The sequence below is a fragment of the Lepisosteus platostomus genome, chromosome 18 (assembly GCF_059453375.1).
Source record: "Lepisosteus platostomus isolate fLepPlt1 chromosome 18, fLepPlt1.hap1, whole genome shotgun sequence".
NCBI classification, from domain to species: Eukaryota; Metazoa; Chordata; class Actinopteri; order Semionotiformes; family Lepisosteidae; genus Lepisosteus; species Lepisosteus platostomus.
In genome coordinates, this window is record NC_142628.1 from 12,697,556 (window position 1) to 12,723,749 (window position 26,194).

The 26,194-nt window shown below is 38.1% G+C and overlaps 1 protein-coding gene across 5 annotated transcripts in view; it reads left to right on the top strand.

Moving 5' to 3' along the window:
* ambra1a (autophagy and beclin 1 regulator 1a) overlaps window positions 1-26,046 on the top strand; it is a 105,055-nt gene extending 79,009 nt beyond the window's left edge. For 4 of the 5 annotated variants that reach the window (XM_088611287.1, XM_088611289.1, XM_088611286.1 and 1 more), the window contains 4 exons: window positions 6,752-6,850; window positions 7,654-7,841; window positions 15,377-15,505; window positions 19,459-26,046. In XM_088611287.1, coding sequence (XP_088467413.1) covers window positions 6,752-6,850; window positions 7,654-7,841; window positions 15,377-15,505; window positions 19,459-20,033 — 991 coding nt within the window. In that variant the 3' untranslated portion in view covers window positions 20,034-26,046. The remainder of the gene's footprint in view (window positions 1-6,751; window positions 6,851-7,653; window positions 7,842-15,376; window positions 15,506-19,458) is intronic. The other variant, XM_088611288.1, reaches the window with a different exon arrangement.
* Window positions 26,047-26,194: the final 148 nt, after the last annotated feature.

A 26,194-nucleotide genomic window follows, 5' to 3' on the forward strand; every position in this document is an offset into this window, starting at 1 on the left:
AAGAGTCACTGCTTCCTGGCTCACTGAAAAACTTGGACCACAAACCCCAACATAACTGATGGGCAGTGTGACAGATATGCCCTGCTGTTTGTGTTCTATCTAGTGTTGCAGTGCGGAAAGAAACACATGTCTTTATAAATGCACATTTTAGAGGATGTGAAAGCTGTCTTAATCTCCCCTGGGGAGTTTTATTTAAGTTTACACTGATTGTTTGTAATATAACACCAGGAAAGCTTTGTGCAGAGCTGTAAATGATTGTAATTGAAAGAAAATGTATTTCTTTAATATACTTAATACAGCGGACAGCATGGTGACATAGAACTGCTGCCTCACAGTTCCTGGCTGTTGGGATCAGTTCCAGCTTTGTGTGTATGGAGTTTGCAGGATCCCTCCATGTGGTGCTGTGTGGGTGTTTGCTCTGGTTTTCTTCAAGCTCCCAAAGACATGCTGTCTAGGTTTGATTATTTTGCTAATTTTCCTTTTCTCCCTTGTCCTATAATTTACTGGCATCCTTTCCAGGGGTAAGTAGTTATGTGCACTCAGTCTTGGACTCCATGAAATCAGGGTAGGACCTCACCAAGTACAGAGAGTGGATTGCTTGTATTGAACACATTGTTGTAAAGAATGCTGTTTGAAAGGTTTGGATTCAGCTTCTAGAAAAAAGGTAAAAGGTCAGTTTTTGCCAGTGGTCAGGGGTCCGTTGGTCACCAGGACTTGCTCCTGATGTGTTTGAATGGAGATAGTGGAATGGTCATAAAGAGTTTCATGATATTGTGAGATTCCCGAACTCAATTGAAAAGGGCCGGTCTGAAGGTTGCAAAATAAACTTTCCCTCATCCCAAAATTCAGAAAAAGGCTTAAAATCATTCAAGATCTTTTTAGGAGCAAACGGTGAGAGGCACTGTACTTTATACCATGCACCTTGAAGTTTTTGATCAAAGTATAAAAAACTCCAGATCACGGGTACACTTTGAACTCATGGGCACAGTTGATCTAGTGTGTTATTGCAGTGCCTTTATTCTTTAAGCACAGTTCAGATGTGAATCTGAGCTGCTTTTCCTTTCATTGCTGGAAAGGCATTGCTCAGCTCTTTCAGACACGCTTCCGGTCATTGCTGGTTCGAGCCTGGGTCATCTCATTATGCGACTGTGATGGAGGTTCCCCACACTGCAGTGCACATCTGCCTGAGCTCTGCCACATGAGGCCGTCTTGGGTGGTCAGTTATCCTCGGCCTGCTGTACAGAAATTACCCCTGTGACTTGCTGGCCACCTGGGAGCTTGTATGTTGTCAGTGAGAACCTTTGGTGCTGACTTTGCCGTCAAAACTGTGTGTCTCTTATGGTGAGAGAGAAAAGGCACATCCCTCTGCCACGTGCTTTTTACAGGAAGGAGTTTGCCCTGTATGGAGAGCCAAGTTGCTTTTTTATTTATTTTTCTAATACAACTAGAACGAGGGCTGTGGAAATTTAAACCATAAATTGAAATTTAGAATGAAATGGGTGTGCTCTGTGATCGTACCCTTGTTGTGACAATTTATTGCCATTTGGTTCATTTTGTTTTCTCAATTTTGTAGTTTAATATTGGTTAGTGTGATGTTATAGTTTCTGAAAAACTAAACTTGGTACAAAGTGTTATAAATCGATAAAAGTGGAAGCTGTGAGTTTGTTGTGATTTGTGTTCATTCATTTGAAAGTATTCTTTTGATTAGTAAAAATAACAATCCTTTAAGCAGCACTGTGCAGCACAACCTCATAAATGGAGAGGCTGATATCTAGTTATTTTTTTAAATAAACACAATGTTATAAAGGCATAAACAAGTATGTGCCTCTTTGTAAACCCATTTCATATAACTGAAGCCTATGTACAGTATTTGTAAATGTTCTTTATATAATGATCATCCTTCTTCTGCAGTTTAACAGGCTGGCAGTGCAATTTCAGACGAGAAGTGATGTGGCTCAGGATTGATTTTGTGATTTGTCTGTGCTAATGAGAAACGCAGTTTAGCCAGAATCAATGGGAATCCTTTCAGTTTTCATGCTTGTTCTGTTCATAATCTCACTTACCCCTGTTGTTCTGGTATCATTAAAAAAAACATTTTTTCATTGATCAAGATGTTGTTCATTAATCTCTACCACCTGCCCCATGATAAACCGCATTTTTCAGTAATTGTTCTATACTTTCCCCTTTGGCAATGTAGTCATTTTCCAAGCAGAAAAAAATACCTTCAGCACGGTTGAATGTGCCATTCAGTTTGAGGCTTGTCACATACCTTTTGCCTTTATTTCTCGAAATTCACAACGTGTCATGTAGAAATTTCCAAATGAAAAAGAGCACTCCGAGAGGCTTTCGGTTATAAAACCATTCATAATTGAGTAAATACTGTATCTGCCGTTTGAAAAGACCCTTGACTGATACATTTCCACATCTAGGGATTGCATTGCATTTCTGGAATACATTTTCTGATGATGGACGGGTGTTTGATGAGAAATGGGGAAATTAGGTGAAAAGGGATGTAAATGAAGCGGGAGGATGTTTGTTGACAGGTACTGTATTATGGCAAAGTGTTGATGAAAGTCTTATCGGAGCTGTTTTAAGAAAAGGTTTAAAGTTGAGAAATGGCTGCACCATTCTTATTGACAGGTACACAGAAATCATCTTGGATCGATATTTTTTTCTGAGATTTAATTTTATGGTTGACTGCAGAACATGGCCAAAACTTATTGTGGCTTCTGGCAGCTTTTGAAAGCTGCTCAAGTCTATTTTTATCTGCCATTTCTGACAAGCATGTGATTACGTTTTTGTATTAAATAATTTAAAAAAAGCTATGAAGAAATTGGTTTTATACTCTGAATAGTGTACGAGTTAAAAAGTTGCCACGTAAAGTATTTGTCATGCATAAAGCACTTTCTAAAACTTGAAGCGCATATCAAATTAAATTCTGCTTAAAGTGTTTCTTTAAAGGCTCGTATTTCCATTTTATGAAAAGACATTACATTCTGAAATGTAAAATAAATTATTAGTCTCAATGTAAATGTAATTTTTTAAGTTAAATGTCTACGTATGTTTCAGTGAAAACCAGCATGCACTTTCCTAAATAAACTGCTTAGAAATTGATCAAGCAAAACCCTTCATTAATCTTACCCTGTTTGCTATAATAGATTGTTTTATGTGTTGTTTTCCACAGTTTAAGGCTTGTATTTTTAAGAAGTTGTCACAGCGGGTGTAAATCCTATCTGCATCAGGTTATTTTTTTTGTTACTGTTGGCTGCAGTTAACAAGATTCCTGCTGCTAAGCTTATTTTGATGTTTCAGCCGAGAATGATGCTGTGGCTTCAACAGTTACCATCTTTGTAACACACAAAAATATGTAGCATTTTGGAGACATTTAATGCCTTAAAATTTGGAAGGTATAAGGGCAGAAGACTTCAGTTTCTTAAGTTCTCAAAGCTTTCTAGTGCCTTAGTTGGAGTAAAATGGCACAGGGCTGTGGAGGCTTAAATAATGCACATGGTCCACATTGCATAGTTCGTCATGCGATAAGATGGTCACCTCCTATTGCGACATTGCAACTGTGCACTGATGTTCATTCAGCTTTCAATGTCTAAGCTGTGAAGAAGAATTCCTGCTAAGGCCCAGGCAAGTTATTCTGAGCCCAGCCCTCATGAGCTGTTCATGAGGTGGTTTACTGGGTTTATTGTCCATTGAAGTCACTGGACAATGTCTAATGAGCCTCCTTTCTTTGAAGTGTCACTTAAATGGGTTGTTGGGAATTTAAAGAAAAACTGACTGTTTCCAGTATTTCATCACGCATTTGGAAACATACTTTTCCTGGCAAGAAAGCCAACAAATCAGTCCCTGGGCTCTCCCTATAGAGCAAAAGGGCATTGCTAACATTATGGTCCTATATAAACATTGCACTAGTAAGTACAGATGTTTGACTTGTCAACTACTTAGAAAATTTAGACATGGAGGTTCCAGAAACTAAAATGATTAGTATGCTTACAAGTAAAGGAACTGTTTATTTTCCCTGCATACTTGTCAAGTAATGAATATGAGTGTTGTGCCTTTTCCACACCATCTGTTTCTTTTTTTTGTACACCAGTACTTAAATGTTAATTTCTTTCTGAAAACTGATGTACATTTCCTGTTTCTGGATTTATCTTGCTACCACTTGAGCAATAAAATTAAAAGTCAGTTTAGGGGAGGTCCCACGAAGAGGGGAAAACGATCGGCAGAAATCCTTCTTCCAATTCATGCTCATGTTTTCATGCTGGCGACATGTGAGCGATGGGTTGTGGTTAGTGCTTTCACTAATTGCTTTAAAGGCAAAAGGCAGACACGTGATTATAGGGTTGCATGTGCCACCGTTTTAGCCCGGTAATGGAATCCAGAATAAAAGGTCGAGTATAGTCTTTCTTGCCCTGCAGAACATGTAAATGCCTCAGTATTTGTGCGATTTCTCTTTCTTGGGAGCTGTGTACAGCCCATAGTGAGGAGCAGTTTTACTCTCACAGCGGTTCCCCTCAGTCAGTTGAAAGTCAGTGTTCTGTCTCGGTCAGTGTTCTCCTTCAGGAGGTGTTTGAGGGACAGAAATGGTTTACTATTACCTGTTGTGGCTAAGAGAATCATGGTGGAAGCCACCTACCCCTTATTTCCTCAGTGGCATGATACAGTGGGTTTTTACTTTTCACCTCAAATTCCTTTTTTTATTCTTTCACATTTCAACTCCTTAAAACTGGAGAGGGAAAATGTGTTCCTTCATAAAGGGATGTAACTTTGCTGTGACTCGAAGCACACTTTTTTTTTTGCTGTCTTCAGTGTTTCATATAATCCATCTTGCAGACTAGTCTGAACTCTTGGTGGAATTTTAAAGAGTTGGTACAACATATCTCCTCTCAAAAGTTTCTGGACTCAGCAATCCTTCATTTCATAGCATTTTTTTTTCTATTTCATCTACTTACAGTATGTTTGCCTGACAGGGAGATTATTGGAATCTTTTTGTAGTTTTGCTATTCTGGGCACTACATATTTCATGTCCCTAATCCTGGGAATTTTTTTAAAGTTGTCTGGGACCTTATCAGTGGCTGGCTACATCTTTTCTGCTGTTTTACAAATTTGTCACACAATAGCCCAACCCAAAAGAGTAAAAATTGGTATCCACAAATAAGAAAAATGCACCTGCTCCTATGAGAAGCAAGAATATTAGAAAGGCTGTATAGAGTATTTCTGATAACTATCCACATTTAAGCTATCGTTGTCCCTTTATGTAAATGAGAAAAAAATAATGGTGCTTTGTGTCTATCTATTGGGAATTAACAGGTTTAGTACAACTGTGTTCTTTTTACATTAAGAAACTAGCAAATGTACAGTAAATTATTTGCAGTTGTAACAATGCAATTGCTTTGGCAAGCAAGGTTCTGGAAGGAGCAGAATAATCCATCGTTTTTGTTGTATTTATACGGTGTTACTGAACTCATTCTTCTTGGATGCCTCAAAATTACTTTTGGCTAGGAACATCCAAAGGCAACTTACAAGAGCACATTTGTAATAGTTTAAAATTACCTGGACGTTTATTACATAAAGTGTAGTAAGGAATGTAGTTCCTCAAGCGTGCTAGTCTAAAATTGGGCACCTGTGTATGTATCAAGATATATATAAAGTTAACATGACATGAGTAGCTGAATTGAAGCTCTATTAATGTGTATTTCTAAAAAGTCCCACTATATCCAGTAGTCTGTTTTCATTTTATACATTTTCAGGAGAGCAGTTTTTGCATGAACACACATAGTGCAGACAGGTTACAGCTTTAGCAAAAAAGGAGATACAGATGGAAGTAGTTCTTTAAGTTATGATTTCTGTTCCATCTTCACAAACATTGGAAATAAATAATAGCCATCCCCAAATAGGTAAAATTCCTTTTGCTTATTTTTTAAAATTATCAAAATCTGCTCTGTAATAAAGCTGTAAATTACTCTTTTGTGGTCATATTGCATTAAGCTGCTGACTCGCAAATATTTCGAAACCGATGTGATAGTCATAAAAGTCTAGCTGTGCATTTAACAAAAGACAAGGTTCCACAATAAGTATTTGAATGCAATTTTACATGAAGGCTGAAGCAAAAGGAATGTTTGAAAGCGTTCTGTTCTGGGTGAGAGGAATGAGCTAAACTGACTTTCAAAGATATCACAATGTACTGTATGCTTTTTAGTAAATAAATTAGGTTTTACCTTCTGTGAATGGGTATATGTTCCACAGTGATGACTATGCTGAATTAAATACATTCTTTAGTCTGCATGAAAGGAAAAGGCTGTAAAATTTGAATGTAGTTTCTTACTTTAAAATCCTATAATAACTATACAAAGGTTTTTGTGGACTACATTAATGACTGTTTATCTTTCATTATCAAACCTGCACTCAGTTTTGAACTGAACTCTTTTCATCAGCCAAATTTGAATAAATGTTGGTATGTGTTTTTCTTACTGACTTTCACATCACAGTATTACTCACATAGTTCTGTTGTACAAATTCAGTCTGCTTTGGAAGCATAGCTGCATTTTTTTGAAGCTACTTAAGATATGGTTTGTGTCCTCAAAATATAGTTAAAAACCCGAGCTTCCCAAAGCTGAATCAGATTAAGGTGGAATGCTTTTCTTTAAAACAAAGTTGGAGAGTGAAGAAGAAAATGAAATCTTGTAAAATAACCCGAAGAGGATTAAACCAGATTGCATTCAATTCTTCTACCTGCTTTTAGGGATTCCCGGTCGGAATCTGATGCACAGTCGGATCATGTCAACGAGCCCATCTTCGCCATTAACAACAACAGTGGCAGCCGGAGCACCGAGAGGGCTGGGTAAGAGTCTGCACAGGAGCTGATATTCATAGCCATGCTTAGAGCACTGAGGCCCCAGTCACCAGGGAATAGGAGAGACTGAAGCGAAGGGCAGCACTGAAACAGAGCTCCCAGTTCCATGCAGAAGTTTCATGCCCACAAAGCTTCAGGCACGGTGGAGCCTTAATGAGTGCAGTATACAAAGCAGTGCTGTGCAAGAAAGAAACACCTCTGATGGCACCACTGGTGCTGGATTTCTCTTTTATTTGTTAAGTAACAATCGCACAATTCCGTGCATACAATTTCTTTTCCCTTTTTAATTTGCAAATGTGGCTCTACACACCTAATTATCTAAAAAGGTTTAATCTACCTTTACACTGCACTGAGGTGTTTTTCTGCACTTTTTAAGCATTGCATTAGTAAGGCCTGTTTCTCGCAATCATGCACCTGTACTCTGCTGTTAATCTACTTGGATTAGTTTTAATCAGTGTCAGTGTCATTATCATCATCATCATCACTCGCGCGACCTGTGACTTTCTGCCGTTTTAGCTTTTGAGGATATGCACTCAACAAATGAGTAGTGGTTCACATTCTTTCACCAGTTCCTGTTTTTGCTTTCTATTAAACTACTGTTTTGACTCATCAGTGCTTGAGATGTTCCTGAAGCTCTGTGGCTGTCGAGGTTCCAAGCCTGGATGAGTCTTTTTGAATATTTTGTATTTATAAGAATATTAGATGTATTCTGATACAGAGTTCTTCTTCTCGTTGTATTTTTGTTGTTCCACGGCCCAGTCATTAGTGTCGTTATCTCCCTCCTTGAACAGGACAAGCAGGGCGACCTGGAGGTCAGACCGGGATTTGGGCCTGATGAATGCGATCGGTTTGCAGCCACGTCATCCTGCCCCTTCTGTGACATCCCAAGGTACTCAGACACCCATCCTACAGCTGCAGAACGCAGAGACGCAGACTGACCGTGACCTGCAGGAGACCGGCATATCACGGGCTACCAATGGTGAGAGCTTCATGTCATAATATCCAAAGGCCATTAAGGAGTATTCAACTGAGAAAGGTTGTTCTGTCAACTTTGTTAATACTAAGACATTTCTGGCCTTAAGTTCTGGACTTAAGATGAAACACTTTCTGTATCCCAAGTATAGTCCTTCATCTTTATTATTTCATGTAAGGAAAACGGAGTAGGGGTTGTAAAGTAATTACATGCTTTGTATGTTTTACTTGAACAGCATTTATATTTAAAATTTTAGTACCTGTGTTGTTTGTGAAGTTTAATGGTGGTAAGGCTGGACAAATTTTGCGGCATGATTTTCCCAGCATTGTAAAAAGATTATTAACCCTGATAAGGGATAACTCATTCATTCATTTCTAACGTATAATGTATTGTATATGTATCATGTATCATGTGAAATGTAACTATCATTGTTGTTCCTAAAACTAAGAAAGAATAAAAGGAGTTTATTCAAATCTATTGCCAAACATCACACTATTTTAATGTACATAATAAAGTTACCTGTGTAATATATATGACTGAAACAATCAATGAGAGAAAGACTGATAATCCTGAAATCCTGTTATGCACAGTACGATTACAGCAATTTTAAAATGGCATGAACTGATAAATAGCACTTGCAGTATACCAATTACAATGCCTTAATCCAGTTTTATCCTAGTTATTTTTACAGAATTGCTGTTTAGATTTCTATGATTGCATAAGAACTATTTAAACAATATTTAGAGCCTTTTCACAAAGTGTCATATGTCATAACAAAGTATATTTCCCCACAATACGCTGGGATCCTGGGGGCATCGCAGAAGAAAATGAGAAGTGCTTTATATAGTTGTAACATTTGAAAGCTTCACACTATATTCAGAGATTCTGAATATGCTCAAAATATTTACAGTGAAAAATATTTGTACATTCATAATTTATGGAATTTATGATAATGGAATTTTATGGCATTCCATTTCAGCATATAATCATTCACATTTAGATTTTTTTTTCACTCACATACAGTATAAGAGCACTTACTAGTAGTCACAGTTGTTCACAACAGTCACAGAAGCTGTTGATTAAAATTGTATTTTTTTTTCTCTCATGTGGGTGAATATTCACCATTGATATACTTTTGTGCTCATGAAAGGAAAATGGCATTTTTATTTACTTGCATTTTCTGTGGGTCTAAGTGGCATTCCTTGCTCACAGAACTCCACTCACAGATGGGAGCATTGCTAGGGTAATTCTCATCCACAAGAAGGGTGACAAAAGTGACCAAATGATTTATACACCGCTAAGTCTGGCTGCCATTAATTCTGCTATAAAGGTTATAGAACTGCACTAGAGGACGGCTTGTATGGAAATAATATCCTAGGGAATAGTCAACATGGATTCCGAAGAGGTAGGTACAGTATATTTAGATTTTCAGAAGATAAAAGTTTGATAGAATTCCTCATGAAACATAATTCTAAAATTACAGGCAGTAAGTATTAAGGGAAATGTGTGCCTTTGGATTGAGAAGTGGTTAATAATTAGGAAATGGAGAGTAATGAAAAGCGGTCAATTTTCCAATTGTGGTGATGTAATTAGTGGCGTACCACAGGGATCTTTTACTAGGGCCACTATCCTTCCTGATTTGTCTGTGTTGGTGTAGTTAGTCAACTAATTAAATTTGAAGATTAGGAGGATTAGTAAACACTGTAGGAGCAGCAAATAAAACTCGAAAAAGATTTAGATAAAATCTGGGGAATTTATCTAGGGAAAAAACCTAGCAGGTAAAGAATAATATTCACAAATGCTGATTTGCATGCAGGTTGTAAAAACAATACAAAATACAACTCTGAACTAGAAAAGGCTACTTGTCCTAGACACGGGTGTGTAATAGAAATAAGGGAACGAAATCCTCCAAGGCACAGACAGAGTTAATGCAGTGGACGTCTTCAGGATAAGCAGTGACACAAGGACCAGAAGACATATATGGAAGCTATCTGAAAGTGCATTTAAAAGAAAAAACAGCAAACATGTCCTTCTGTAAGAGGTTTTGGGAGTCTGGAGCAAGCTACCCAGGCATGAACTGATGCCAGTACCTTGACTTCTTTAAAGAAACAGCTGGATGAGGTCCTTGGATCAATGAACTACTAAGTACCGATCGAGAAGGATGGGTCAAATGGCTTTCTTTCATTTTTCGCTGTTCTTATGAATCTGGAAGTCCAATAGGATCAGAAAAATGCCAAAACAAGGGTATTGACTGTCATATGAGAGTGTATATAATCTGCAGTCATTTTATGACTGTGAATGAACATAACAATAATGATTCCAGTAAAATGTCAGAAGTGGTGGAAGGCTCTAATTACTTAATCACTGATCAACAGAAAAACAAAGTCTAATGGGTTAACCCTTTAGCTGTAATGTACATTTAAAGCACCATAGAAACCATTTAATGTGTTATTTTATCTTCTTATTAAGAACGAGCGTGTAAAAAACATAAGTAGGTCAACCACAAATCCATTCACATTTAATGTGACTTCACACATATTGTAAAGAAATCTGTCACTCAGTCTTTTGTTTGTTTTGTAAAGCTTCTGAAGGCACAGAGATAAACCTTTCACAATTCCTTAGGCCAGGCTGCTGATCTTAAAATAAATGAAGTCACCTGTTGAAAGAATCCAGTGCTGCCTACAATATCAACATTTTGTTTGTCGCATTCAAGTATTAAACATCATGAGTGAGTCTGTCATTAACATTGCCAACAGTTTTCTGTCAGAAATTGCTCCTTCTGTACAACCCTGTTTTCTTGCCAATAGGCAGGTGTTTAAGGTAAGGTTCCCAAGAAAATGTTATTAAGCCTGCAGTGCACTTTAAAGACAGTAAGATTCCCAACTGGTGCGGTAAACCTAATGCTTTAATTCATTTAGGTGTGATATCAAAGTTGATTTATGTGATTATTGCAATTCCTGCCAGAACCTAATTGCATGTCTAATGATTTCTGTTTTATGAGACCATGGAAACAACCTTTCCCCTAATAAGTGAATGTGAAAGTCTGAATTTGAAAATAAACTTCAGACCTGCTTTCTGCATAATTTATATGACTCATGTTGCAGAAGGCTCTGTGATAGTGGGGAAATGTACAGATTTTTTAAATAGATGTCTTTAATTTCCTAATGTTTACTGTAGGAAGAAAACAGCTGCCACAAGAGGTTATACTAATATAATGTTAATATCCTTAGTATCCATCTAGTAAAAGATTAGCAGCACTGGTAAATGACTGTTGATACTGTTGATGAAAGTTGTCTTTTTTTATGCTTGTGTACCCTCATTGTCTAGTAACTATAATTGAAGTTGTTGAAATTTAGTAAATTTGTGTCCAAATTCCAAACTGTATTAGAAGAACATAGTTTCTTTTTCATTTACATTAATAAGTTTTAAGCACAGAATTTAAATGGTAATGCACCCATTTAGAAAATAACACAAAGCTGCCTCAAAGAAAGATGGTTGTGGTCTTTGTGTTCCTCCAAATTTTAACATGGATTTTTTTTGCAAGTCTGTTCAATTTTGAACAGTGTTGAATCTGTGACATTTATTTCACTGTTGCTTTGGTCTGTTGTGGAGATTCAAGGTCAAATACACTTCAAAAAGTGTGCTCCTTCTATAGGGACTTTATTTTTCCTAAAAAATGATGGAAAGTTTTATTTTTAATTCAGTAGGGAGAAAAACTGCAGTTGAGTGATAGTTTTTATACACTCCTTCATCCCAGATGCTACCCTCTTTCTGTCTAGACTCCAAAGAGAAAATGTCACCCAGACACTTATGTTTAATCTGACATATTACTGACAAGGCTGGTGTAGATAGCTTTGGTAATGAAATAAGATCTTACTGACTGTGCCATGTTTTAGCATGACTGTGTAAGAAATAGCATTGCTGTAATCAGCTTGTTCTTGAAATCCTTCGTTTTCACCCCCTGTACTTCAGCATTTTTGTCACTTTTCTCACTTAGATCAGTAGCTATGTTGGAATATTTCGTTTCTCCTTTTGTTCACATAAGAAAACTTGCTTATACAAAGTCTGCTTTGTTTAATAAAAGATTATAAAATTGGTCCTTGCACACTCCATGGGCAAAAGTGTTGGCCAACTAAACTCTCTTCTAAGCATCCCAAATTGTAAGGTATCCATTCAAAGAGCAAGTTGAGTCCCATAGTCCAGCCATTCACCATTGAACGGTCAAGTCTGGTCTATGTCATTAGCTGGCTGAGTACGCAGTGGGACAGTCTCCTGGTGAAGAATCTCTGGTATTTGATGGGCTTGACTCAACCAAGGCTGTAGAAACACTGCACCCATTAATTTGCTCAAGATTTTCTTTGGAAGCTACAGGTTTGTCTCTTTTGACATGGGACAAAGCATTGATCATCCTCCTTTCTCCCAGTTCCTGCAAAAAAGCAAAGCTATTGGCATTTTAAATGAGAATTCAGAATTGCGTCTATAAAAGTTAAAGAACAATAACAAAATGTGTGAGATGGAAAATACATAAGCCGAAGTTTTGCAGTATAGTTTCACATGATGCAGATGGTGAAAGGTGTCAGAATTGTATTTATATGTCATCTGCTCTTGTTTGAACAGGGCAAATTTTTTACATCACATTTAGCTTGTCTTTGTAATTGAGGCAGACTGCCTGGTAACATCATTAAAAATTAGTTTCTGTAGACTGATCTGCTTACATAGAGTGAAAATGAGTAAAACTTGCTGAAGTGTTTTATGACAGTGTGTTATCAGTCCAAATGAGTAGCAGTATTCAGCTTCTCATTTCTCAAAACCTTGGTTGCTTTATTGAAGTCAAATTAAGTCGAGTCTATAGCTTTGATTAATGGTGGTTAGGATATTCTTAGGGTTCTGGGTCACAGGGGGCCATGATATCAAATTGTAGGTGAGGTGCAGTTGTTGAAAGCTTGCCTGAGGTAAATCATCAGATTGCTCTTATAAGATCCTTGCCATACATATGGTTTTTGTCTGGGTCATTATTGTAGATCAGAGCTGTTCTTGAATGTTTGGTGAGATAAAGAATAAAAGACATGTGTACCATAGCTACTGGATGCTGTCTGGTTTATCTGCTAAATTTGTATTTATGAGGCTGCAGTCTAGGTAAAATAAAAACTCCACAATATGTGTTGTGTATCTGTTAAAGCCTGTTTATCAGCGGAAACCAAGCCCTTTTAGATGGGTGTTTGTCATCTGGAGCAGCCCAGAAAAATGGATGCAGTTGCATAACCTGCGGGCAGAATAAGTTTGAGCTTTGTTTCACACCCTCAGTAATTCTGATGGCCATAGATTCTTAAGGGGAACAGAAGTAACATTCTTGTAATTCATGTAACAGTATCATAAAACAACAGTGTGACCTTTTTCACTAGAGGACAGAAATGTAGAGCAATGCAATTTTAGGGAAACAAAATGCACCCTTTGTCAGGTATTGTGAACATTGTTTTTTCAGAATCTGAAATCACTGCCCTTCTGTGCTGGCCCAGCTTCATAGTTACATGCTACTGTGTCCTAAGAGCATATCAAAGTCTGCAAACGTTGGAAACCTGAGGAATTTGGCTCATCTAGTTCATCTAGTTTCGAGCATCTATTTGAGCCACTAAGAAACAGTTGTCTAAGAAGGGGTTTGTTTAAAAAACGGGATTCTGTGTCATGATATGTTTAAATTGTATGCATTTCCCTTAAAAAAAAAAAGCTTATTTTTTAATAGTAATTGAGAGGCCAATGGGTATCAATGACTATCTGTCAGTTGCTCTAGCAGAAAGACAGATCCAAGGAAATCTGTCAGGGGGATTTTCCTAAACCCTCTTATGTAAAAGTCTACAGTTAGCTCTGAGCTGTCTTCCTCTTGAAATGGGATGTGAAAATAGACATGTGTGATAGTCCGAGTCCCCAGACACTTTGACTGACACCCCATCCAATTACGCCTCTGACAGAGCTCTGTCTTCTCGAGTGCAAAGACTTTTTAACTTCCAAGAACCAATTAATGTTATCCGAATGGATGACTTAAGAGAATATCTTTTGTCAGTGCTGCACTTTTTAAGACCTGTAGTTAGAGACGATATGAGGTACTACACCTGTGGAATTTCTTTCCAGAGTGCAAATCTTATTTTATTTTTCTTCATCTTCGCCCACTCCCATTTCTAGTTTTTTAGCTGGTCTCACACTGTTTTTTTCTGCTTTTTCCTGAAAGACTCGGAATGACATTCAGTATGCAAATTAAAATGCAGAACATTTACACAAATTATTTACTTTGGATTCTGCATACCTACCACATCTGTAGTGCTGTTGAAAACTCTTTTATAATAGGTTTTATGAAGTGCTTTGTTTAGTGACATTCGAACAAAAGCCTTTTTATTATTTGAAGTTATAAAACATTCTGTGACTCTTAAAAATTATTCTGAATTAAAGCTATTGGGCAAAGGTTTGTATGCTAAACCACTGTTTGGACCATGATACAAACAAATCTAAGCAAAATAATTCTCTTTGCTCTATGTTCTGTAACGATCGCCATCAGGAGCTGTTCACATAAAGCTGCACTCTGCGGTATTTGTTTTGCCGGATAGATTCTGTCCCTGCGAAGCCCATCCAGCTCCTTAATTAATTAACTTTCTCATTAATTTTTTTATTTGTGGTCCTTTCGGGAATATTCTTACTTCTAAGGAAGGATTAAAATGAATGTGAATCCTAGAAAGGCTAACATGACTCAAAGAGCTGAATCCTAAAAGGGAACTGACAAATGAAGGCTGCAGGATGTTAGTCTTTCTGAGAGGAACCGTCAGCAGGTCAGACTTAATTGGCAAATTTTTCCAATGGTATTGAGTATTGCAGCAGAAGTCTAGAGAAATCTCTACCTGTCACGCACTGTAAGCATGGCTTAAAAAGCTCAGCTTAGATGAATAAATCCTTATTTGTGTTCATGGATGGGGAGATAGATGGATAAGGTCATTTTGATTTCCAATTTAAATATCATATTGCTCTAGCTGGCACACGGGTTTATCCTTTGAAGCCTGTCCTTTCCGGAGACAGATTTTCCCAACTTTGCTATGCAAGTGTCTTTGAATTATTTTTAATTATTTTTTATTCTCCGTCTTACTTCTTGAATGTTAAATTCTGAGTCGCACTAATAACCCATTTTCGACATTTTAAAGCAAGTGTGCCACCAGTGTTTAGAGTTAGGGCCAGAGTAATTGGCCTTGACACTGAACACTTTAACATGCTGAAATGGCTGGTTGAAACTTGTTGACAGAGTCTGAGGGGCATGCATGTACTGTACCATCTTCACGCACAAATAGAATTGCAGAGTAATTTGCCAAGCACTGTGCTTTGGAGGTTCAAAATCTGAACAGGAAATGACAATGACATTGTAATGCATGAATCACTGCCTGTAGTGAGAGTAGGCTACCGTTTCCTGCAATAAAAATATGCTTTCAATCCAGGTTGTCTACCTTTATGTAACCACAGCCTCTCCAGAAGCCTAAAATGACATCACAGAATTTTCTGTTCTTCAGCTGTGCCTGGCCCACTGGAGGACCCTGGCCCTGGAACCAGTACAGAGGGGAGCTTTGAGACGCCCTCCGACAGCCTGCACCCAGAGGGCGGCATCGCGGACGCGTCGGCAGAAGCGAGCACCAGTGCCGGTAACTCCCGGGGAGTCTGTGCTTTTGCAGTGACAGATCCTCAGAGTAGCTGTGTGTGGGACCTTCAGAGCCATACGTTCGATTTGAGTCCCTTTTGAGAAAAAGAAAAATGGGAGGCTCGTACACGTACAAATCTGTGTTTTTTCCCAGTTGTCGTTGGTGTGGAAGCAGTGCAGTTTGTAAAAACTAAAAAGCCTCATTTGCTGTGTCCATTGCCTTCTGGAAATGTTATCAAATAAGGATTTTGACTCTTAATGTATAGATAGGCACATAGTTCCATTCTGCTAAAAGGATAAACTGCAAACTGCTCTATAAAGGTGTTTTGCTTGGCACTGGGCAAGATTGATATCTCACTGCAAGATGGGCTCTTTTATATACCATGATTTCATTATCAAACTTTTCTCCTGGACCAGACAGTACTCAAGTGTCAGTATTGTACAGTATCTGTGTGTAACTGCCACACCTGCCTGAGGATCCTAATCTATAGACCATAGATTATAGTGTTAAAAGACATTTAGAAATACAGTTATTACTAATTTATTTGGCTGAAGCTTTTATTCTAAACCATGTATTTGTACATTTATGAAGCTGGGTATTTTACTGGTTTAGTTCAGGTGAAAGTACCTGGTTCAAAGGTATACAGCAGTGTTTGAACCCATAACCTTCCAGTTACAATTTCCAGAACCCTAACTACTATAATAGTAATAATAGACTGTGATGGTCATAATGATGGATTATTGGATCCTGAGTTTGGAATTCTGAGGTTATTTGCTGACTAAAATGGCGTTTCTTGTAAAACTGGTGTCTACCTCACAAAGAGATTTGAGTTGAGGGGCAAGTGTTGAGTTGGTGCATTAAATAGGCTGATGAATTGACATGCATAAAAGTATTGATTCTAATGTCCTCTCAAGTTGCATAAAATGTAGTTGTGGAGCTGGTAATTAAATTAGAACCCATTTTGATCTAGAGAAGAAATCGTTTATAACATCACTTTATTAACCCTTTACAATTTCTTGCATTAGGAATGATCTTTTCGCAGACCCCAGCTTGAGTTGACCAGGAGGTACCTTCTTCTCCACACCATGTCCCAAACCATTTAATGTTTATACTCGGACATTATATTGCAACAGTATCTCTAATAAAACTGTTTTTATCTGTTTGGATTGATGCTCGAAAGCTGTTTCATCACTGGGATGTTAGCAATAACATCATCAAGCAGAGCAGTGTTTTTCTCTCTTGAGGAAGGCTTTAAACACAGCTGGTATGTTTTTTTTAACCTTGGAGAGCATTTATTAATCCCATTAATAACAAGCTTTTATTAGAGGAAGCCCTGATTGCGTTATAAATTACAGTCTGATGCAACGCAGTGTGTCTGATACACACTGATGCAACAATACGTTTATTTTACTTGTGTGGAGATGGCTAGTGACTCATAAACAACAGTAATTTTCTCATAAATGAGCTGTTTGGATGGAAGAAGCCCTCTAGTTAAAGAGCACGTCTGCTGCAAGGCACACCAGTTCCATTTCTTAATGCCCCCGTTTGATACAGCGTTGATTATACCAATTATTTCCAAATCTTGCTGAGACACGCAGTGCTCTACAGCTTTTTTTTTGTAATGATTATTTTCCTCCTCTAAGATAGAATTTAGCCATTATTTTCAATTTAAGTTATTGCCTGGTCGTAAAACAGTTGTGAAATTCTTTAAGCAGTGCAGTTAAAGCCTAAAAAACCTAGATCATGTAACAAAAAGCAGTAATGTGTTTTGTCTTTTAATACAGAGATTATTACTGGCATCCAAATACTTTTTTTTTCTGGAAATGCAGAAAAATTGTCCAAATTGTATGATTGTCATAAATAAGAGAAAAGCATTTTTTTTAAAGATTACATATTTATGCATCTATAAACCTTTTTATGTAATATAAATATATTAGATGGGAGTACTTTGTAAAAAGAAATTTAATAGAAATTTCACTGTAAATCAGAAAGTTATCAGACCTTAATTGGGATACGAAAGAGAAATGTTTCTTAAACAACTTTGAAAGCCAGCACTCTTTTGCTTTTCTCATTCGTTTTCACATGTGAAAGCAAATGTTGCCAAATGAATTAAGTTTTCAACAGACAGGGTCAGAAGTCTTAATCTGAGAGGCAGGGCCCATAATGTGTTTTGATGCTGGTGTCCTCCAGGAAAGACGTTTCTCAAAGGCATCACGTACTGTAGTTGAATGATTTTTATCCCATTCTCCTCAGTATACAACCTGTTTTTTTTGTGGGCTTTATTAAGAGTAAATCTTACAGAATGTGCAAAGGAGATCTTTTTTCAGGTAACATAATTTTTATATGTATATTATATTTTGATAGACCTTCTTTTGGTAACACTGTAGTGTTCAAATTAACTTAATCTTAATGAATAAAGATGCATTAGTGTTGTTGTTAAATTCAAATTTGTTCTCTATTCAAATGAAGTTAATGACTAATTTAACACCTCTTGAAACTTAATGTACACAACTAGCAGTACATCTGTACAACTAAAAACAGTACATATATTCCTTTTGTCTTTTTGGAAAATTATTATATTGTTTCTTATTTGTCCTATGCTGAGATTCCTTGAATTTTGAACTTCTGAGAGGGGAATTTCTGAGTGATAACCCTTCTATAAACTGGTCATACATAAGCCTGGGTTTTCTTAGTGCCATTGTCAAGCTGAACTTTCACACCTGCTAGTCTGAAGGACTACTGGGTGATAAGCATAAAGACTCTTAAGTGGACATTTTCAGTTTTTAATAACTTTCCCAACAATATTGAACAAACTGTTCCAGTTTTGCTTGCGCCATTTAATAAGTTTTGTGGCGTTATTTATGCAGTAACATTTCAGTTTGTAGCTCATTCGGTTTCTCAGTAGCTAATTGATCTGGTCCAAGGATCTTAAAATTACCTGAGAGGACCTTAATGTTATTCAAAACTAGTGCTTCTGTATGAAGAACTAAGAGGACTTGTTGTGTGCAGTCAATGGAAAGTCACTGCAAAGAATTCAAAGTATCAATGGTGTAAATATAAAGTATATTTATTGTTTAAACAGCTGATGAAAGGGGAACAAGGAAAATGTGGTTTCTTTGACTTCTTACTGGTTACTGGTTAGATGATACAATTCTTACTGTCTCAGTTTGTCTGTTCCATACAGTATGTACCAGCAATTCAATATCAGTCTTGAAACATTTATTCTTTATACCTCTACTCTGTGTATAAATGAGGGCTGAACAATACACAATTGAAAAATTTTCAACCTCCCTTGTTTCTCCGATGGGCTGAGGGGATTTTAAGAACGACAGATGTTGCACTGACCTGCAGTTTTTGAGAAGCTGTAAGAGAGGCTTATTTAGTCCAGACATCAGTTTTTAGAAGTGTTTGTCCCCCTCACCCTCTATTATTGTTCATATCAAGTGCTAAATGTGTGCCAGAGGCAAAGAGCAAACAGAGTAGATGTTCTATCTCTATGTTTTCGCATGGAATTGTATGATGTTCTTACACTTCATAACACAGGACATTCTGGTTTTAATTTCTTAATTTTACTGTCTCGTTAAATCATGCATCATGCGAGCTGTATGCTGAACTGTTCTGCAAAATCACTTTATGATGAAGATTTTTATAAATAAAATGTATTAACTCTGACACAGTTCGGAGGCTGCTGGAGATAAATCTGCAGACAATATTCCTTCAAAGACTTGCATTTTTCAGACGGCATTCTCAAAAGACAACTGGCATTTTTGTTAAACTCGACGCAGACGCCAAGCACTTTAAGTCCAGCTTCAGTGTACATAGTTTTTATAGATGTAGAAAAATATGCACGTTTACAGTAACTTGTCCCAGGATAACAAGAGTGGGGATTTTTGGATTGCAGTAACCACATGCAGGTTTCTAACGCCTTTTGGTGTCTTCCCCCTCGTGCTGTCCAGGAGAGGGCTCGGAATATGGCACCAGCGAGGACGCGCTTTCCCGGATTCGCCGACTCATCGCGGAGGGGGGCATGACAGCCGTGGTGCAGCGTGAGCAGAGCACCACCATGGCGTCCATGGGCGGCTTTGGGAACAACATCATCGTCAGCCACCGGATCCACCGCGGCTCCCAGACCGGCGCCGACTCATCCGGGGCCAGAGGGCACCGAGCGGCCCGGGAATGTTACTCCCCCGGCCCCTCCACTTCCTCCTCCTCCTCCTTCTCTCTCAGTGAACCAGGTCCCAGCCGCTGCCGCATCCTGGCCCACACTGTGCAATTAACTCACGCGCCCGCCAGCCCCACGGACCCCGCGCGGAGCCCCGGGGCGGCCACCCCTTCCCCGCAGTTTTCAACCATCTTCTCCTCTGGCGGAGCGGGCACCTCCAGGGTGCCAGCCGCGGCTCCCATGGACACCGACGACGTCTTTGAGAGCGGCAACGCTGACGACGGGGACGTCCGCACTTCCTCCTCCTCCTCCTCCTCTTCTCCAGCTAACAATAACAGCAGCTTCCCGGGAGATCCTTACAGCCGATAAGGATTGTGCTCTACCATGCCAGTGCTTTATTTCACTAGAACAAGGGGATAGGTGGTTACCAGCAGACTGGCACTTGAAGGCTGTCCGGATGACTGTTGCTGCATGGAGATTGTCTGCCTGGAGTCTGTACATGATGCTAAGGAATATTTGTTTGCTCTGATCTGTTGCTGTAGGTCCTCAATAAGCCTTCAGTCTTTAAATCTGCAGTCAAAAGGTGCTGATTTCCAAGGGGCCCCTATCAGAAGGAGCAAAGCTCCACAGTCTATGTTAAACAACATTTCCCAGTCAAGCACTAGGGTATTTGTATAGTTCCTCTTGTGGAGTGATTATACTTACATTGCTCTTAATGTCGCCCATGTGATGATAACCTAATACCACGATCATTCCATGTTGAAAGTTGTACTTGAATTATTTAATTATCAGGGCACCAATACTGGCTTTCCTTTTTTTATCGGCTTAGGAAATGGCAACTATATCTAGAGTGCCACGTCATGATCACACTTAAGGTGTTCTTGAAATACCAAGGCGATTACAAGAAGTTTGATTTGAACGGTTGTTGGTGCCACTTGATGTAAAGTGTGGACTCTTCCTTTTTTTTTTTTAATTCACCGTAACAGTGCCAGCCCCTCAGCTGTGTGGTCAGGTTGTTTTGAGCTGTAAAAGCCTGCTGTATGTGGAAAGCTCTCTCTTTGAATTGTGTACCGTCAGTCTGTAAGAAAACGAAAATACTAATGCACTGTTCCGTCTTTGAAGGCAGTTATGTTTCACCCCAGCTTCTCAAGGAAGATGTGGAGGGAGCACCTGAGTTTCTCTCAGGTACTTATGATTTGATTACCATGTTTAGAAAAGAAGAACTGCAACTCCCCAAGTTTAAAGTTCATTGTGAACTTAGGGGAGTAAAGTAAAACAACATGACCACATTCATTCAAGCATACATTTCTGTTGTCAAACAAGATTTTGATTTTCTGTTTTGAAGAATATATACCGACGTAATAGTATGCTTAAAGCATAGTTGGGTATTGTTATATTAAATGATCACCAAGGAAACACAAATTGTTTACTACTGTGCTGTTGCCAGAACTCTGGGAATGTGGAAAAGCACAAATGTGCTCTTGTCATCAGGCACTTATTCCTTTTTTTAAGATAGAAAACCATCATTCCTGTCCTGTTGCACTAGTATCTACCAGTCAGCCTGTCTGAAAGGTGGTTGTTAAGATCTCTTAACCCCTGTGACGTACTGTAAAATCCAGTTGTGTAATATTGCAAACACCAACTACTTGTTTTTTGGATACTTGAGATGAAAACATAGGTTGTCTGTGCTTATTACCACTAGAAATGGAGAAACTTGATGATCAACAGCCCATGACTTGATTGCAGGAAGAAGTAAGGACTCTGGCACACTGGGGGGCAGGTTTACAGAGCAAGCGTGAGGGCTAATAAGGGCAGCGCCAAGAAACAAAATGAAGAAGAACGTCTATCTGCAGAAACAGACAAAAAGAATTGCATCATTTTCTAGCTGAGAGCGACTGATCTTGCAGAGCCTAATAAGGATAAGGGCTTTAAACTAAATGTGACAAATGCATCAATTTACTGAAGAGCAGAACTGAAAATGAATATGCCCCTGCTGATTTTATTTTTTTTAACTTGAGTTTTTTTTTAGATTCTCTGACGGTTTTTTTGCTGTCCTGTTTTGCACTCCTTAGCCCTTATAGTACTGATGAAACAGGAGCTGTAGAGTGCGGTCCCATGGTCACTGGACATAGACCCCTTTTGCTCAGTGTGGTTGCCTGAAAGGGGCTGCTCGGTTCCTTCCTGTGCCCCTTGCACATTAAGGTTTCAGCCCAGGTGGGTTGTGTATCCAGTGCCCAAACTGCTGTGATTTGCCTACCTCAGCCTGCCAGCAGCAGCCACACACTTGAATTCTCCCTTTCATTAATTTCCAGAACAAGAACGAGAGAATGGTTGGACTCAATGTCCATAGGTGGATACATTGTAAGTGCAGTCCATTTTTTAGACACAATGCAGCATCTGGTAATATTAGGCTCACCAAGCTGAGTAGTATTTTTAATGACTTTTTTAAAGTTTGCTTGATTTTTTTAATGCTATTTATTATATAACACCAGTGGCCATATTCTAAAATTTGTCTTTGCCCAGTGTTACACAGTAACGTTCTTTTTAAGTATAAAATCAAAGAATTTCTCTAAAAAGTGGCTTTTTAGCCTAAACACTTTAAGGCTTCTGCAGACATCACTGAAGTACAGTAGCTGTTTAACAGCATGGTTGAAGACAGTAGATAGGCTCAGCTAATGGAGTCTCAAGGTCTACCGCGGGAAGAGAGAGTGATAATTTAAGAACTGACATCCCGTCCAGGGTGTACCCTGCCTTGAGCCTGTTGCTTGCTGGGACAGGCTCCAGCTCCCTCGCGACCCTAAATCGGAAGATGTGGTTAGAAAATGGACGGATGTTCTGATGTTCTCCTAGCTTTACTTAATTGCTGAGGGGTGTGGAACCACTCTGTCTATTGGTTAAAGCAGTAGAGTTAGTCTGGGTGTTGTTGTTTTTTTTTTTTGAACGCTGTCTCTTCTCCGACCCTCTTGTTTCCGTCCAACATGTGGGTTCTGCTTGTGTGAATGAGAACACACGCACAAAGTCAGTGTGTCTGCATTGTCTGATTTACAGGCCATCGCCAGTCTTTTGCGTTTTGTTCTTTATTACCATACTTGCAAGATCTTTCATATTGTTTGTTTAGCAATATGTTAGAGACTATAACATCAAGAATGTACCAACTCAAACTGTTATGCAGTAAGGGAAGAATTAATTCTTATCTGGGCTGTTGACCAAAAATCAGAGCAAAACTCCTCTACTGTAGAAGAACTTGAGTAGGATTTATAAATACCAGCATAAAGGGTATATTTATTTTCTATATTTCTGTATCAGGGGTATCACCTTGGATAACAAGGACTCTCAGTACGGGCATCTCAAAGCATAATCCTGCAATGCACAACAGAATCTGAACAACAGACTTGCAAATTATGCTGATCATCTTAATGCATGAACACCCATTGATTTAGCATTTATTTGGGCTTCTCAAAAGCACCTCTAAAACTGTGTTGTAGGGCAATGAAAAGTAGTACAAATACAGATGGGATAATGGAAAAATGGGACATGATTGTGGACACTGAACAGTAATGTGCAGCAGTACATCATGTCCTTCCATCACATTGAAATGTCTGTGCGTGGCAAATGTGTTTCCCAACAGTCCCATTGGTGTGGTACCCAATTTAGTTACCCACCTACAGCTTTAACAATACAGTTTGACTAGGCTGTCTGTGTCCAGTGTATATGGATGTAGCCGCATGTCCATCTACACTGTGACCTTCAAATCTGGCCTGGTTTGATACCCCTGGCCTGTATCCTCAATGGTGCCTGAATTTCAGAATCCGCTTCACAGAAACAAAGGTGTACACTGAGGAGGTTCAACATTTATATAGTCTTCGTACGTCTGCTCACACCATAACTTTTATTTTGTGCCTTGAAGATTATAAAGACATGACTATCCTGCTGTAGAAGAACATTGGTTTAGGCTCCTGCTATATATAGTGCTGGTATATCTGCAAAGTGATTGTTGGCAAAGCCTTCGTGAAAGCTGAATGTATCTGTTTTACATGACATAGTCAGGCCTTGGTCCACTTTATTGGTTGGAAATTAGCAGTGAACAATATTTACACCTGGATTGCAGTTTAGGTTTTTTGTATGTTGAGGAGTTTTTCATACTGTAATTATTCTGCCTAAATAACAGACAAGTGTAATACTTTAAAAACATATGAATTGAATGTTTTGATACGTTGAATACTTTTTGATCATGTTGTGGATGAGGTTTAAATAAGCTAAAGATATCAAGGGACGTAGTGCACATTTTCTCTGAAACCATTGTGAATTGAATAATGCAGCCATGCCAACAGGTTACAGAAACTACTTGAAGATTTGTGATGCTAACTTTCTCTAGTTTTGACAAGACTGGCAGCTTACTTACTTCTGTATTTAAAAAATGTTTTCTGAAAATCACAGTTAAAGGTCACTGCTAATTTCAAATCTTTCATTTTTGCTTAAATTTAGGTTTGAAAGAAATATGTTCCTAAAGCAATTAGCATGAATCTGAAGATCATTTTTAGATTTTTAACTTTTCCACTGGTATGCAGATCATCAGAAAACATGCTGGTAGCATGGGGAATTATTCTGAAAGGATCATTGTATCTAAAAATTTTAGTCCACTATTACAGGGATCTTATAACTTTAGGAAGGCACTTCAGATAGTTTCTAAAAGCAGAAAGGCCAATACATTAATGCAAAGAGACAGCATAGTGGGTGTTTATAAAAAAGAAAAATGTAACAAGAAAATATTTTCATTTAACACTCCATCATCAATTTTCCCATCCACATTAATAGTTGTTTTTTGTCCTAGCCCTTCTATAGAATTAACACGTTTTTCTGATAAAAATCAGAAAATTCAAGTACCACTCCAACAGCCAGCTTCTTGTGATCTATGGCAATTACGTTTACAAATTAGCACCCACGAGTCTAGTCTCTTCTTGGTGTTTAGTTTCACGTGGTTAAAACTTTGATTAACAGCGGATTTACTGTTGCAGTTTCGTTATCAAATGCTTCAGATTGTCTTGGCCTTCCTAGCCTGAACTAGGCTTCATGTCAGAATCACGTTCCCCTGCAGAAGATGCCTCTGTGTTCGAATACCAACTCATGTTTACAGCTAGCTATTGCAAGAGACCTTACTGGACAAGAGGCAGAACAGATTACAGATCACACTACCCTGTGTCAAGGCTTTCTTTAAAAATAAAACACTTCTCCATTTCACTTTGTTTCCGAATATCCATCTCCACCTTGGGATGCACCTGGAATCCTTCCTTTGGATTTCTTGCAGGCTCGGGTGTGTCTTGCCTTTTTTTTCCCCCTTATTCGTTCTCATTTGCTCACTCACCAATTATGTTTTTTTTTTTTTTAAATGCCTTGAATTTTTATTTTTTTTTGCCCAGTTCGTATTGCATAACTGAGCCTGCATTTTGAGCAGAATAACTGTTTGGGTAATTTGCGAGCATTATCATTTAATATCATTATCCAGAGGAGTTAAAAGAGCTTCTAGTCAGTGCTGAATGGTTGTTTTGATGTCCTGGCTGGCCAGTCTGTAAAGCTGAAGCATTCTGGACACTTTAATGGAAGGCCTGGAATCATTTCTCACTGTCAACTAGATTTGCAGTTTATGTTATTACAGGTTAATCTTTGCATCAGTATATTGTGGAATATAACTACAGATACTTTATTAGAATTAGTGTACTGGCTTCTCCGATATGCATCAATACAGTCTTCATATCTTCTGACGACATAAAACATATACAGTTCATTTTCGGTTATGCTGTGAATCCTGTCATTTGGCATAGGATGTGCGAGTTTAATTTTTTTATTTATTTTTTAAATATATATATGTAATTGGATTTGCACAACTCTTAACTTGAACATAAGGTTTTCAGCATTAGTGTCTATGCTAACCACTTTTTTTTTTACCATGAAAGCTTGGATAATATTTACAATTTTTCAACATTTAACTGCACAAACATTGCTTAAGAGTTAAAGGTAATCTTTGATGAAGTAATCTTTTCAACTTCAAACTTGAGTAGACAGATAAAAAAAAAACTCCATAATTCAGAGCTTTATATACATTCATTACATAACTCAACAGATGGGGGCAATATTTTGTTCTGGACAGACTTAAGTTTGAGTGTTTTTATATCCCTCAACTGCATGTAAACTGCTGACTGTGTGTAGTAAGTAGTGAAAAAAGGAATTGTCTTTTCTTTGTAGGAGATGATGTGATGTAAGGGTTTTTGTAACTATTTTAGAAGCAAAATGATTAATAGTGCAACCAAGTGCTGTGGGAACACCAAAGATCCTATATACAGTAATAATAAAAATAAAAAAACAGGAAACTTTGGAAAAAAAAAAAGCTTGTCTTTGATTCATTTAACATCAGAATCTGTTTGTGGAGATTTTGGAAAGGAACAGGAAATCTGTTCTTCGAGTTTGTCATGTTTTGCTTAACTTGGGGACATGCAGCTTCTTGAGGGCAGGACCACAATGAAGTGGAACGTGTC